Source organism: Lutjanus erythropterus, chromosome 14 (genome assembly GCF_056507025.1).
Source record: "Lutjanus erythropterus isolate fLutEry1 chromosome 14, fLutEry1.hap2, whole genome shotgun sequence".
NCBI lineage: Eukaryota > Metazoa > Chordata > Actinopteri > Lutjaniformes > Lutjanidae > Lutjanus > Lutjanus erythropterus.
Window position 1 is genome coordinate 27,607,574 of NC_139330.1, and position 14,517 is coordinate 27,622,090.

Here is a 14,517-nt window from a genome sequence, read left to right on the forward strand (position 1 = left end):
GAGCATTAGCAGGGTGATGCTCTGCTTCAGTGCCTCTGATTGTGGCCAACTCAAAGAGAATCTAATATGGATTTTAAAAAGAGGAGAGGGAGAGATTAGAATGAAAGAGAAACAATGAACACCTTCTACCAAGGGGGAATTAGTGGAAGGATTGGATAAGGAGCTGGTGTGCCTTAGTGTGTGTGCATGTGTGTGTATGTGTGTGCACTGGTGAGCGCTTGTTCTTTGAAATTCCTTTTCTACGAAAGAACAATAGGGCTCCTACATTCTGTTTACGTTCATCTACATATGAGACACAATCACAAAAACACAACCAGCTCCCTTCCATATCTAAATGTGTACATTGTGGACGAGACATTTGGTCTATGATATGTTTCGCAGTCACTTAGACACGGTGAAATCTTTAATTTTTCAGATTTATAAATGCCTCATAAGGCAAAGGTCACCATACTGCTTCACTGCACCTTACATTAGGCCCGGGACTGTTGCAACACAGAGCTTTTTTTTGCAACACCGAAGTCACCAGCAAACTGCTGCTAACTGTGCTGTAGCTGCCTTTAGTTAGTTAACTTAGTTAATGATCCTATCAGACTGTGACACAGCCTCTGAGACCGATAGAGACTGGTTTGACAACCGGGATTACAGTACCAAGGTGATTAGTAGTAATAACATTCTGTCATTTTAAGTTTTTTTTTTTTATTTCTAAGCAAAATTTTAGTAAAGAAGTAGTAGCACACCCGAGATGAGTGGGAATGTGTCTTTCGCCACACTTCCTCAACACCTGTGGTTGTTGGCCTTTAATGCCCTCAAGTCCCCTCAAATTCCTGACTCCATCCTCACTGGGTGCAGCACTCCAAGTACTGATTTATATCCCAAACAGAGACACAGACATGTTTGGGGATCAGTCTAACTGTCAGTGGCTGGCTTAGCAGTGGCATCAGAGCACATCACAAGACCCTATTCATTGCCACTTAGCAGAACAGTCGCCTCAGTTTGCCTGTGTGTGTGTGTTCACTCCTTGAAACGCTCACACACAAACACACACTCGCATGTACTCACTGTGAGCGGATCTTGAGGAGATAATGTCAAATGAGTCACCCTGCACACAAGTTTAACCTAAGTTCACAAACCTCTTCATGCGTGCACGCACATATTCTTTCGCCACCACCACCCACACACACATCACATGAATCTATGGAGTGAACAAGACGCCCACGCAGGCCCAGCGGGTCAAGCTTGTGGATAAACAGGGGGATTTGCAGAGGGCAGTGTTTTGCGGGCCACACAGGCCTGTCTCCATCATGAGCAGCCATCTTAAGTCGCACGGAGGAAAAATAAATAACGAGAGATGGAGATAATAACTGTTCCGCTGTCGTTGTCCAATCGCGCCTCACATCGCACCAGAACTGTCTGACCACCCATCATCACCATGTAAGACATGACACCAAAAACAAGGTGAGATGAGGACGAAGACAGGTAGGAAGAGACTGATTAAAGCCAGCCCAGGAGGGCAGGTGACAGGATGTGACAGAGGACGACCTGAAAGATGACTGATAACAAGAGGGTGTGGCAACCAATAACGTACGACTAAAAGCCTCTGATGAGACACCAGGACTGTAGCTCTCAAATTATTTTAAAAGACTTAGAGACATGGACAATGGAGAATACACATAATGGGAAGGAAATGCTGATACTTCCTAGCCTGACTGCAAACTGGTATTTTTGGTAATTATAAACTAACTACAAATAAAAAAAACTTAAATATAACAACTTCAAATTTGAAAAGAAGGATCAAATATTCACATAAAATTGCCTGTGGAAAAAAAACTTCAAGAAGAGACAGCATGACCATTACAAATGCAAATATCAGTCTACATCCTTCCTCGCTACTGTCTCCCTCACCTCCTCCACTTCTCTCCCCACCTCTCCTCCCTCGTTCACTTTACTGTTGCTGGTTTAAGGCTCATTTTACACCAACCCCCCAAAAAAACCTGATACAGCAGACACCTCTGCTGAACCTCGCCAGCTTGTGTGTTTGTAGGTGGATGTGTGTGTGTCTATGAGTGCTTAGGAGTGTGTGAGTCAGTGTGTTTTTTCTGGGTCAGCCTGGGGACAGGAGGCAGTAACAAGAGGAGGAGGTACAGCCTGTTTTGTAGACTGGCACAAGCCTGTGCACAGTGAGCTGGCAGTAACTGCAGGGACTGGTCGACTGGGATAACAGCCATCATCATACTGTAACAGTAATGAGCTTCCTTTGACTTAATATTCTAGTCCCTGATATTTTAATTGAAATGAATGTCTTTTGATGGTCGTTTTAAAGGTTTGGTGTGAAAGATTTATGGGGATCTATTGTTAGAATGTGGTAGAAATGGAATATAGTATTGATAAGTATGTCTTCATTAGTGTATAATCACCTGAAAATAAGAATAATTGTGTTTTTGTTACCTTAGAATGAGCCTTTTACGTCTACAGAGGGGTCCTCTTCCATGGAAATGTTGCACTGCAGTGTTTCTACAGTAGCCCAGGGAAGGCTAAACAAACAGGGGCTCTGGATGTGGCCCTTCGTACTTTTTTCCCCAAGATTCATGGCCACCACAACTTCTCCTACATGTTTGAAAGGGGAGGGTTTTGATAATGTTTTGATTACTTGTGCAGCCCTACTGCTTAGACTGTGATTCACATGTTCCTTCACTGGCAGGGATGGCCAGATACACAGTGAGTACACTGTGCTTGCAGTGCAGTATTCAACGGCAGTCTGGTAAAACACCAAATTATATTTAGTTAGCACTTGACTGTCAGCCTAAAGATCTTGCCATCTTAACATGAATTCCCCAGGTTTGACAAACCAACCACAATATCTCTGGCCTTTTACAGTAACACTCCCCTTTTGTGCATCTGGTGTCTATTTCATAGGTGTGAGATGTATTACCATCCACTTAAGTTTTGCCAAAATATTGAAGACAAGTTATCACCCGTGGAAGGGATGAAACAATAACCCCAGCTAAAAGTCGAGTAGTATTACCACTTCAAATTTAAAGTATTGTGATAACTTGTTTGATTACCATGCTTTGAAAATCATAAAGTAAATACTTTCCAATATCAACTAAAGTTGGCAACAAGTCTCCCATATGCAGCCACAGCAGCGACCTGGGTTTGTTTTGTGTCAGTACAAACAAAGACATCACTAGAGGTGTGATGCCATTTCAAATAAATCAATGACAGCTTTTAAAGAAAACTTGGTGAAATAATTTCAGTGTGTGCATCAGTACTTTTTGAATATTTGCAGCACATTTTAACAATACTGAGATAATACTGATAACCGTGATCATTTTGGTCAATTGTGATTGTGTGATTTTTATACCGTTTCATCTCTAATCCACAGTTTGTAACATCAACAACTCCAGTCAAAACACACACAGACACACAGAAAGTTAGGCTGTTAGGTTTATCATGTGAGGGCCACACAGGAGGGAATACGGATGTTTCCCAGGTGATGCGTGTGTTTTGATGTTTATTTTGGGGTCAAACATCACACTGTATGAGGCAAACAAAAACCTGTTTGGGCTGGTTTAGTCTCTGCATGTGTGTATGGGCTAGAAATGTATCTATATGTGTCCATGTGTGACAGGGCGGAAGTGTGTCTGTCTGTGAGATTATATATATTATATTATATATTATGTGTACATATGCCATGAGCCTGTGTGTGTATATGTGAAGGAGAGACACTGTGTGTATGAGATAGTGTACATATGAATTTTACGTGTGTCTGTGTGTTTGCTGCAGTGTCTGGTGACATCTGCTGTGTTGTTGGCTGGGAGCGGAGCACAGTGGGCTGCAGGAGCCTCAGACTAAGGAGATGAAAGCCGAGGTCACAACCTGGACCAGTGGGACAAGACACACTTGCTCGCACAACACACAAATACGAAGTCACACATGCAAACATAAAGACATACACACAGAGTGTATGCACATGGCACACACACTACAAACATATGTCTATCACACACACATACACAGCATGCAGGGGGCATACAAGAACACAAGGACGAGGGACTAAAGAATAAACAGGGCAAAGATAAAACCGTTAAGCAGACAAAACAATACATAGAGAGGCTAAATACAAAGCTGCACACAAACAGAGAGAGAAAGAGAAAAAAAACACAGACAGTATGAAAAAGATGATGAAAACACGGAAGCAAAACCCCACATCATCAGGGGCAACAGTTTAATCAGTATAATTAACAAACGCACAAATGTACGCATGTAAGCAAAAACACACACACAAAGACAGAAGATATGGTGTGTGTCAAGTGTCTGTTAAAAGCTGTACAGAACAGGGTGTGCCTGTGAGTGCTAGATGAAAAACATGAATAGATTTATCAAGGTTCAGCTGTGAAAAGTAGTGCTTTTCAGTATCAATAAAGGGGTGCCACAATGTCTATATTCAATTGAAGATCTATTAAAATTGGCTTTTAATTTCAAAAATCAAAATCAAAAGCTCATCCCCACCTTCTTATGGCATCCGGTGCATGTCCACAGAAAAAAACAATACTTCAAAGACACCACAGTGTAGCTTAGTTGTTATATCACAATTGATATCCTATAGACTATCATTTTAAAGAAGAATTTGAAAATATAAATAACAATTGTTAAAGCATAAAACCAGTGATCTGTTGATCTTTAGAAATCAAGATTCAATAGTCTAACAATAGCAGAGCCATCAGTGCAAAACAAAAAAGTTTAAATGGAAAAATTGAATCTTGTCATAACAATAAAATCGAAAGTCAAATTGAATTGTAAATCTGGAGAATCATGACACCATGAATTTATCTATTTTTCATCTAGCCAATTCATCTTTCAATCTAAAAAACATCAGAAAGTAATTCAAATGCCTCAACAAAACTTCCCAGAGATCAAGTAATGTCTTCAGTGTCTTTGTTGTTTTAGTCCCAATACCAAAGATATTCAATTTACAATTATGGGAAGGCAGCTGAGAAGCTGTATTATCTACTAATCGATTGTGTTAAATATACAAATGCACACTCTCCCAAACGGCCACCACCGCACACTTGTTCAGACACAGATACGGTCACACACAAAGACGACACCTGCACAGAGACGTGGTTAGAGACACACACACACCTCATGGTGGTAGTAGCAGTTAGTCAGCAGACCAGCCATGTGATGGGGTGGTGTGGTGTGGATTAGGGGCCAGTAAGCCTATTAGGGCGACAGGAGGGACCACCCGGCCTCCACAGCCACCTACAAGCCATGAACACACATACACACACATACACACACATACACACACACGGACACCCAAAAACATAGTTCTCCTGACACACAGGTGCACTTTCTCACCAAAGATACTTACAGGCACACAGACAAAGCACAAGCTGCAGACACACACCTTTATTATTTTTTTATTATTTTGTTTTGAGCTTAAGTCTGAGGAGTAATTTCCTGTATATTGTTACAAATGTATGTGTCTTTATTTTCTTATTCAGCATACAATTCTGAATGTGCAACAAAAATAATACATGTTAGAATTTAGAGTTGTAATAGTTATGTGTGTGTGCGCCTCTGTGTGTTTGTGGTAGTGTGTTTGTGCCCACATGGGGAGGGGTCCAGGCATGGGGGGTAATCGCCAGCATCTGTTGCCTCTCCTCGGGGCGATTAATTAGATTAAATTAATTTGGAAAGCGTGTGTGAATGTGTGATCCCATACTAAGAAACCCCCCTGCCTTCCTACAGTGACACACACACAAAGACACACGCACACACACTAATTTACATTCTTCCAGCTTTTAACTATAAAGCATATATTATTTAAAATTAGCACTCTGAGCACACACGAACAACACAGACGCTCTTCTTTCTGAGACAATAAATTAGGCCTTTTGAGTTCCCAAACTATTTAAGAAATGGGAAACGAGTAAAGGTGAAAACTTTGGAGACACACGCGTGCACACGAGCGCAAATTAATCCCAATTTGTCGGCCTCGGCACGGGAGAAACTTTTGGGATTTCATACTTCATACCAGCTTTTGTCACCTTTGCGTGAATAGCCGAGGGCTGAAATAATTGTGTTTTTCTTCCCCGAGGCCCAGTCAGCGCTCACAAGCCACTGGCCTACGTAATGTGTTCCAGACAGAGAGAGGGGAGGGGAGGGGAGGGGGGGGGGCACTATACACACCATGGGTATGGGTACAATACAGAGGGTGTGTGTAAGGGAGTGTGTGTTAAGGTGATGGAGGTACATTGGCCTGTGTGTGTGAGTGGTTGGGTGTCATGGTTTTCCACTGTGTGCGCGGTGAGATGAGTGTGTGTCAGTATGTAACGGTGTGTGACTGTATGAGTGTGTGTAAGTGGGAGGTATGTGGCGTGGAAATGGCCTTAATGGAGTTGGATGTGGTCCACAATAGACAGGACATCACCTCAGAGAGAGGACTGAAAGAGAGACTGAGAGGGAAAGTGATAGAGAAGGAGAAAGAAAGCAGCACCAACATGGCCGAAGGGGTGACAGAAACATTATCATAAACCATGATTTTAAAAATCCCTCAATATAAAGCCAAATAAGTCAAACACACACACTATATATACACGCTGTATTAAAGCTGACAGTTGCTTTTCCCAATGTAATGAGTTAAAGATTTTCCAAACATTACATTTAAATAAAATTATGGAAACATTATAGAAAAGATCATTATTCGCCAGGCTTTTCATTTTATTCAGCAGAAAAACAGTCACCCTTAATGCAACAATCAATACGTCTAAAGTATTAAATAGAAGTGTAAGAAAATACTGATACACTTGGGTATTGCAATATTATGTTTTGTGATACATCTATTCTCAAAAATGCTGTATTGAGATGCAATTTGTGGCATTTTCATTTTGTATTGTGTTTAAAGCCCTGATCAGTACTAAGCAGTGTTTTTAATTGATCTTATCTTATCTAACTGCAAACTTTAACTCAGATTTTACACATATTGTGGTGTGTTCTTCACACTGTGACAGTTTCCTAAAATTACATTAAAAATTAGCAATATAGCAAGTTGCTTTCACAATAAACTGATTTATAATATAGGGCTGGGCGATATACCTTATAAATTGTATCTCAATATTTTTAGTCTATTCTGCACATGCACATTTTCTCTAAAATAACAGACAATAAATTCGGAAATACTGCAAACGTTTGATAATCTTATGGAATATGATGCATTGCTGTAGATTTAACGGCCTAACAGTACATAAAATATTTAGTATTTTGTGAAAGGTCAAGTGTCCATATCTTTTTTCCTAACATAATAAGATTTTTGCTAAATAATCATCAGTAATGTGGATAAAATGACTAAGACAGCATATAAAACTAGGAAAAGACAACTCTCATAAGAATATCCAAAACTAAAACAATGTCTAGTCTCATACTACCATATAATATTGATATATTGCCCAGCGCCAACAAAAACCTCTGTCTCGTGATAAGTATCTTGTTGTCTGATTCTTGCCAATACACAGCCCTAGTATTAAAAGAGGCGGTTAATAGTCCAGAGTCCTTAAAGTGGTCATTTCAAAATCAATATTTAAAAAGTGGAAACATGCCGCAGACAGGCTGTCAAACATTGTGAGCGGTGCTTTGGCAGAGCAGCCACAGGTTTGGAAATTCCTTCTTTTTTGAGTGACATTGATGTAATGCGAGTGAAAAAGGTGAAGTATGACTTGGAGGGAGAGAAATGGGGGAGGAGCAGGGAGAGTGGGCCTTGGAGTGTGTATCACTGTATATTCAATGTATTCAGACATGATAGCTTCTCACTTTAAATACAACAGTCCTGTGTGTATGTGTGTGTGCATTATTTAAATCCTCCCACAAAGCTTTGAAGATGAGGGAAGTTGGTCATCTCCAGCTTTGGTTGATATGCAAACGCAGAGAGAATACACACAGACATACATACGCACATTAACCCCCCTGCTTATGCACATTCACACACAAAAGAGCCTGTCAGCACAATGCCTTCAAATATAGCCATCCAATCTTTTGACTCTCAATTTGCCCACCTTTTTGATAATACGTGCCTATTTGAAAAAGGGTGAAAGGCAAGGGTAGCATGCAATTTAGAGATACTACTGTGTAGCCATTTTCAGCCTGCCACCTCTCCTTCTCTCTCTCTCTCCACCGCCTTCTCTCCCTCTCTCTCTCTCCATCTTTTGATTATGCGATTCGCCTTGGCAGACGAACAAATAGAGGAGAGAAAAAGGTAGTGTTTGACACTGCCATTTTCAATGACAAAATACAATCTAACCAGGGCCAGTAATTCGGTGGGGAGGGATTAGCCTAGCGCGAGGTTGGGCCCCCAGATTAAGACGAAGCCACAGCGCGGGGATCTTGAATTTCATCATCTCCGGCGCTCGGGCACAATGGCGTATTCTTCCCCTTTCTCCTCCGCCGTCTGATGAGAGGTCAGGAGAACTCACCTCTCCTCTTCCTCTGTTCCTCCTCCTCCTCAGAGCAGCGCTCACTACCGCATTCATTCATCCCTCCTGACTTTATATTAGCTTAGATACCTGGAAGGTGGGGGTGTTGTGTGAGCGGGGGATCTGAGCTCATGCAAACACATGTAAACTCAGAGGTAATATGATCAGATATACACAAACATTTAACATATTTGTACGGCCTTATACCTGTATTCACACGTACATTAACAAAGACACACAGGCACATGCAGTCACACAAAATACCTTTCACACTGCCACACATAAACAGACAAACACAGATGACATAAGGGGGTGATCCAACACATTTGATGATGAATGTCTGAAAAATGTTTTTCACAGATCTTAGGGTAGACTGCCCTCTTGTGGTCAGTATAGTTCCTTAGTTTCTGTTCATCTGTTTTAGTAATGTGAGAAACCAGGAGCCGGCAGCAGCATAAAAAACAGCAGTGTTTTTAACTGAAGGGCACACTAGAAATAGGAATAAATATGTTCGAAAAAAAAAATATATATATTAATGCATTTATTTTGACTTATATAGCAATTGCAAAATGATGCAATTGCAATATTAGGAGAAATGAAAAGACCTTTCCTCACTTTCTTTGAAAAACAGAGTGGAATTTTTGCCAGGATCTGTATCAAATTCAAATGTTTTAAGTCTGTAAAAAATGATGTGTTGGCCAAGGCATCTCAGCAGTACAACAATATTCAATTTAAAATTGTATTTTAGCACACATATTGCTTTGATTAAATTTTGCACGTCTTGCAATTCAAAAATGTCAATTAATTGTTCAGGCCTACTTGGAAATATGTAACTTGAACAGGATGCTGTTACTGTGCATATCTTAATTGTTTCTCTGAGTCTGTCACATTAGAAGTAAGAGTGATAGTACTCTGTGATTCAACAGGTCACAGCAGAGCACCAGTCAGGGAGGAAACCATTGCCTCAAGAACTTTGAGGCTTTTATATAAAAGCTGCCAATGCAGTTGTTCTTTCTTGAATAGTAAAGTAGCATGTAAACACACCATTAAAATTCAAGACAAAATGACAGCAATGTTCGGATCAGACTTAGATGAATTAGTTCATGCAGATGAAGCTAATGTAAATACTGTGTTGAATTGTAATGATGTGTCAAGGAAAAACAAAGTCCTCTTTGACTTTCTTTAAATTCAAAAAGCTGATATCTTCCATTAGGCATTTAGCATAGAAAGAGAAACTTTGTTGAAATCTAACCATTTAGGCTTATTTTTTGTTAGACTACACACACACACACAAAAAAAAAATCAAGCAGAAAGATCAAGACACTTGTTGACAAGTAAAAGAGACAGATATGTTACAGATAGTCATATGTGTATGATTTTTACCAAGATCCATGATGTTTGAAGGGACAGTTTGAGTCTTGATGTGTTTTAAACGAAAAACAAACGAGAAAAAAAACTCTGAAGCCAAGCATAATATTCACCAGTTTGCTTCTGTTTTTATACTTATAAACTCTATCTAATAGATTAAAAAAGGAGCAGCAATGAGCACTTTGTAACTTTATACACACCTAAAAAGTGATTTCTAAATAAATACATTCATAACAAACTTTTAGCATTAAAATCACATCATTAGTCTTTCTCTTATTTTGCCATCATTTCATCATTGCCCTCCCTCCACATTTGAGCATGTGAGGGTATACGGTTGCCTTCTTACTCTCCACCCTCCCTCCCTCCCTCCCTCCCTTCTTTCCTCCTTCCTCTGTGCTCCCCATTCCTGCTGTCAGGGGACTAGTGTGGCTTTGATCTTTCTGTCATTAGTCAGGTATGCAGAGACAGAGGCAAACCCAGAAACTTGTCTTTTTCTCTCCCTTTCTTGCTCTCCTTTTGCTTTCTCCCACGCTCTGTCCAGAAAACACCGGCTGACCTGCTTGTCTTCTCAGCTTTCTATCAAAGAGAGAAAGGTGGAGCAGTTTCTGCTGTCGTTCCTTTGAGCTTGACGAGTACAGAAAGTGACAGTGGCAAAGCACTCAGCTAGCTCTCTTAAAATCCTCTCTATCCTTGTTGATCACTAGTGATGCCCCCTCTCTCAACAGTCAGAGAGTTTATACATCAGAGCGTTTGGTAGTTGGCATCAGTTTTGAGAGTACTGTTAAAGATTTATTTGGTGCTTTGTCACTTCAGAACATCTTAAGAATTGGTGAAGTTTCAAGAGTAATTCTCTTTGACATGACAATTAATGTTTTCTTAAATGCAGTACATCTGCTGCTAAAACCTATAAAACAGCTTAAACTTTATAACCACTTTGTAAAAAGTTTATATGCCAACAAAAACAAAATCAGAGCAACTATCAAATCAACTTTTTTAAAACATTGTGAATAACAAGCTTTATTTCTTACTATTACAGCAGTTTTGGCAGCACATTGCATTTTTCAGAGACTCTAATTTGTCATAATGTGCCACAATTCCATTGAATAAAACATCCAAGAGACTTCATTAGCAAGCTTTATACTAGGCTTCATCAAAACTTTGATCAACGCAACACACAATTCAACGCAATAAACAATTAAAGCGCTTGACCTGCAAGGAAGGTCAGGATGTTCCTGTGTTAAGTGTCACAGGACCAGGACAAGCATCGGTGACAGCATGAACCCACCATGTTGAAGTAAATCCCTACCCGATCAAGAGATACTGGTTTGTGGCAAAAGCGAAAAAAAAAAAAATCATGATAAATTTAATGACAGTAGAGAAACTGATTTTAAATAGTCTTCTTTTTCTATTTCTTTAAGAGTTTACATCACAGCGGTACCACAGAAAGTATTAGTCATACATTTCCAGATAAATATTCTACTAAAGGCTAAAACAAGAAAGGCCAGCGTGCAAGTACAAAGGCCCCTTATTTGTCCAACATGTCTGTGTTACTTAGGGACACACTGTCACAGAACTGGCGCCAGCAAATGTATGGAACAGAGCAAATCACTTTTGAACAGCAAGTTCCCAGTTTCCTGGCAGACAATCATAGTCTCCCCTTTTCTCTCCCTCTTTTCCTCTATCCCCCCTCCCTCCTCATTCAATCCATCCTTCCCACTTTCTCAAATTGCTCAGTTTCATTCTCTTCTCCACCCTCCCTGTCTTTGGCTATTCACTGTGAGTTCTAGGTTTTGTTTAACATATCTGCAAGGCATGCAATTGCCCCTGCCCTGCAAACAGTTATTTTTTCCTCTGCTGCTGCTGCCTTGGACAGTAGTAGGACAAATATAACACAACACAGAAAGTCAGAAAATGCAGTTGTTCTAAATATACGTGACAACAAAAGAACAAAGAAATTAGTAAACAAATAGACACATAACTACAAGCCTTTGTTTTTATTTAATTTTAATTTTTAATATTTCACAAGTACACCTGAACTTTTGGCCTCAGGATGGTAACTGAAATGCTTTTGATTTATTGTGAGGGACAATCCTCACTGAGAGGAGGATGTAATGCATAGCCTGACCACACGGTGGCAGCACCTGCATATTGAATGTGGGATAAGGCTATGCCTACCTAGAAAACAGCTGAGAATAACAAACTTATCTCGTCTTGATTTACTTTTTTGTGTTGTCATCACCAGTCATTGTTAACGACAGTTCTGGTGCCTCTAACCAAGGCACCCAATCATACAGTACCCTTTCCCCACCATCAGGTAAAGAAAAAAAAAATAGTGTGCTAATAAACACCATAAGAAAGAGAGAGTGTCAAAGCAAAAAAACAACAATATAAAGAATGAGGGGACAAATGACAAAGACATAATTTAGTACTTACATTTTCAATGACAAACGTCCACTCCTTGTCTTCAAACTCCTCTGCATGCGGGTCCTGTGAAGGCAAAAAGAAATGCTTAAGAATATAATATACAGCGCAGACTGCAGCCACGGTACGGTCATTCGAGACAACATCAAATCAGCATAAACAATGATGACTAATCACACAACCAATCTTAAGCAACAAATGAGTAATTCTGAAAACAATCCTGAAACAATTACATTAACTGAGATTTTCATTTTGGTCATGACTGTACCAGTAGATCTACAACATAAAACCTGGCTGTGACACAGAAAACCCACAGTTTATGAGTGACAGCTCATCTGCTGTGCCAACACACTCTCTGTTCTCACTCTCCTCACCCACTGACCTGGTTTGCCTGTCCACTTTCTCTTCTCATAAATGTGCTGAAGGTTTTGAATTAATTAGGTAACCTTTAATCACACAATAATGAGCTAATGACTCCTTGTCTGGTCGCAACAACCATTGCCTGTCTATGTACACTCAATTACCAGCTTTTTACACCTAGCTAAAACTAATACAGTCCAATACAACAATTCTGCCATAAATCCTCCCTTCATTAAGGTTATAATGTCCAGTTTTTGCTTTACCTGTTTCAACTTTCATTTTATTTTGCAGGCTGCAGTTTGCGGTTATGTTGAATTATATTGCTTCACAGGTATTTCTTGTAGTTTTACTCTTATAACAAAAACCGAACAGGGCTATTGTATCAGACTGCATTAGCTTTAGGTAGATGTACTTAATAATCTAGCAGCTGAGTGTACTTCTGTATATGCTGGGCCAATCTGACATTAATCATGCGTTGTGTGTTTCTGTGTATCTTTAATCATGTGTTTTGATTGTAAAGAAGACTTCTCTCAATTGGCAAGAAACCTTGAGCTGAAAGGAAAAACAAACACACCAAAAGAGCAAACATCCATGAATCATCACATTAGAATACAGAAAAATTAGCGCTGTCAATCGATTAAAATATTTAATTGCGAATGTACCTTCAATGGATATATTTCAAGTGTTTAAAGTGTAATTCAAATGTAATTTTATTAAATCAAATACAACCAAAAACAATAACAAATATTGTCCAGAAACCCTCAAAGGCACTGCATTTGGCATTATGGCAACATGGACGCTCGCTTCTGATTCAAACTATGGGTCAGACCAATATAACAGAACAGGCGTTAAAAGTGGTGTTTAAAGGAATTTGCGTTAAAGCATTATTAATGAGTTAACTTTGACAGCCCTAATAAAAATACAAATTTATACATGTTCTTTGCTCTGTCTTTCTGACCGTCTAGTCCAGCGTGCCTCTCTGTTGATATACTGTATTTGTGTCTCTGTCTTATCTCACTTCCTGCCTGTTTAGCTGTGAGGTGATGAGAGTAGACAGTAATGGAGGCAGGGAGACAGCAGGCGGCCCTGTCTTACTGTTCTGACATAAACGATCTTCAGTACCTTCAATGAGCACAAACAGATGCACATACACACAACCACAAATCTATTCTAATCAACCCCCTAAAGAGAAAATTCATCAATCAAGTAAAAATACAAATAAATAAAAGATGTAGCTTCTCAAATCTGCTGCATTTCTCTGACTCACTGTCAGAAATTAAAGATTGGGATTAACTATCAAAATGCGGGCTATGGTAATATCAGGTAGGCATGTAGTATTTTTATTATTCAGACTGTTGCAATGACTTTTTCCCTTTTAAAGACAAAAGTGATTAATCAATAAAAATCAGTACTAGAGATAATCGTTTGTTGCAGCCCCAGTACTACACATGCACACACAAACACTGATGGCCTTTCTGTCTGACTGCGCCTGTGACACACCCCAGGAAATCAATATTCCTGCAGTCTGGCACAATGCTCAAACACAACGCCCACATGGGCACAAACACACACAGTCAATAATACAGCTGCCTCTTTCTTTTAAATTTCCAATCCTACATTATTACATAAACCACCCCTAAAAGCCAACAGAGCATAACATCAGCTATCTCGGTTTATTTATGGTGTTGTTCTGCAGTGTTTTAGTGCTGCTGGTAAACAAGCGCTACAGGTCAGTCACAGTATACAAGCTTTTTTCCTAACATACCGTCATTAACATGCTTTAAAGCTCCTAGAAACTTGGCTTGAGATAATGAAAATGCATATATGATATCAAAGTTTAGTTTCTCATTAAGCATCCACAAAGATCTGAGTGAAAATAAACGTTCATAATTATTAG

At 39.6% G+C, this 14,517-nt stretch overlaps 1 protein-coding gene across 6 annotated transcripts in view; it reads right to left on the bottom strand.

Moving 5' to 3' along the window:
* ehbp1 (EH domain binding protein 1) overlaps nt 1–14,517 on the bottom strand; it is a 174,772-nt gene that overhangs the window by 133,768 nt on the left and 26,487 nt on the right. For all 6 annotated transcript variants that reach the window (XM_084735308.1, XM_084735307.1, XM_084735309.1 and 3 more), the window contains exon 5: nt 12,273–12,326. In XM_084735308.1, the coding sequence (XP_084591434.1) occupies nt 12,273–12,326 (54 nt within the window). The remainder of the gene's footprint in view (nt 1–12,272; nt 12,327–14,517) is intronic.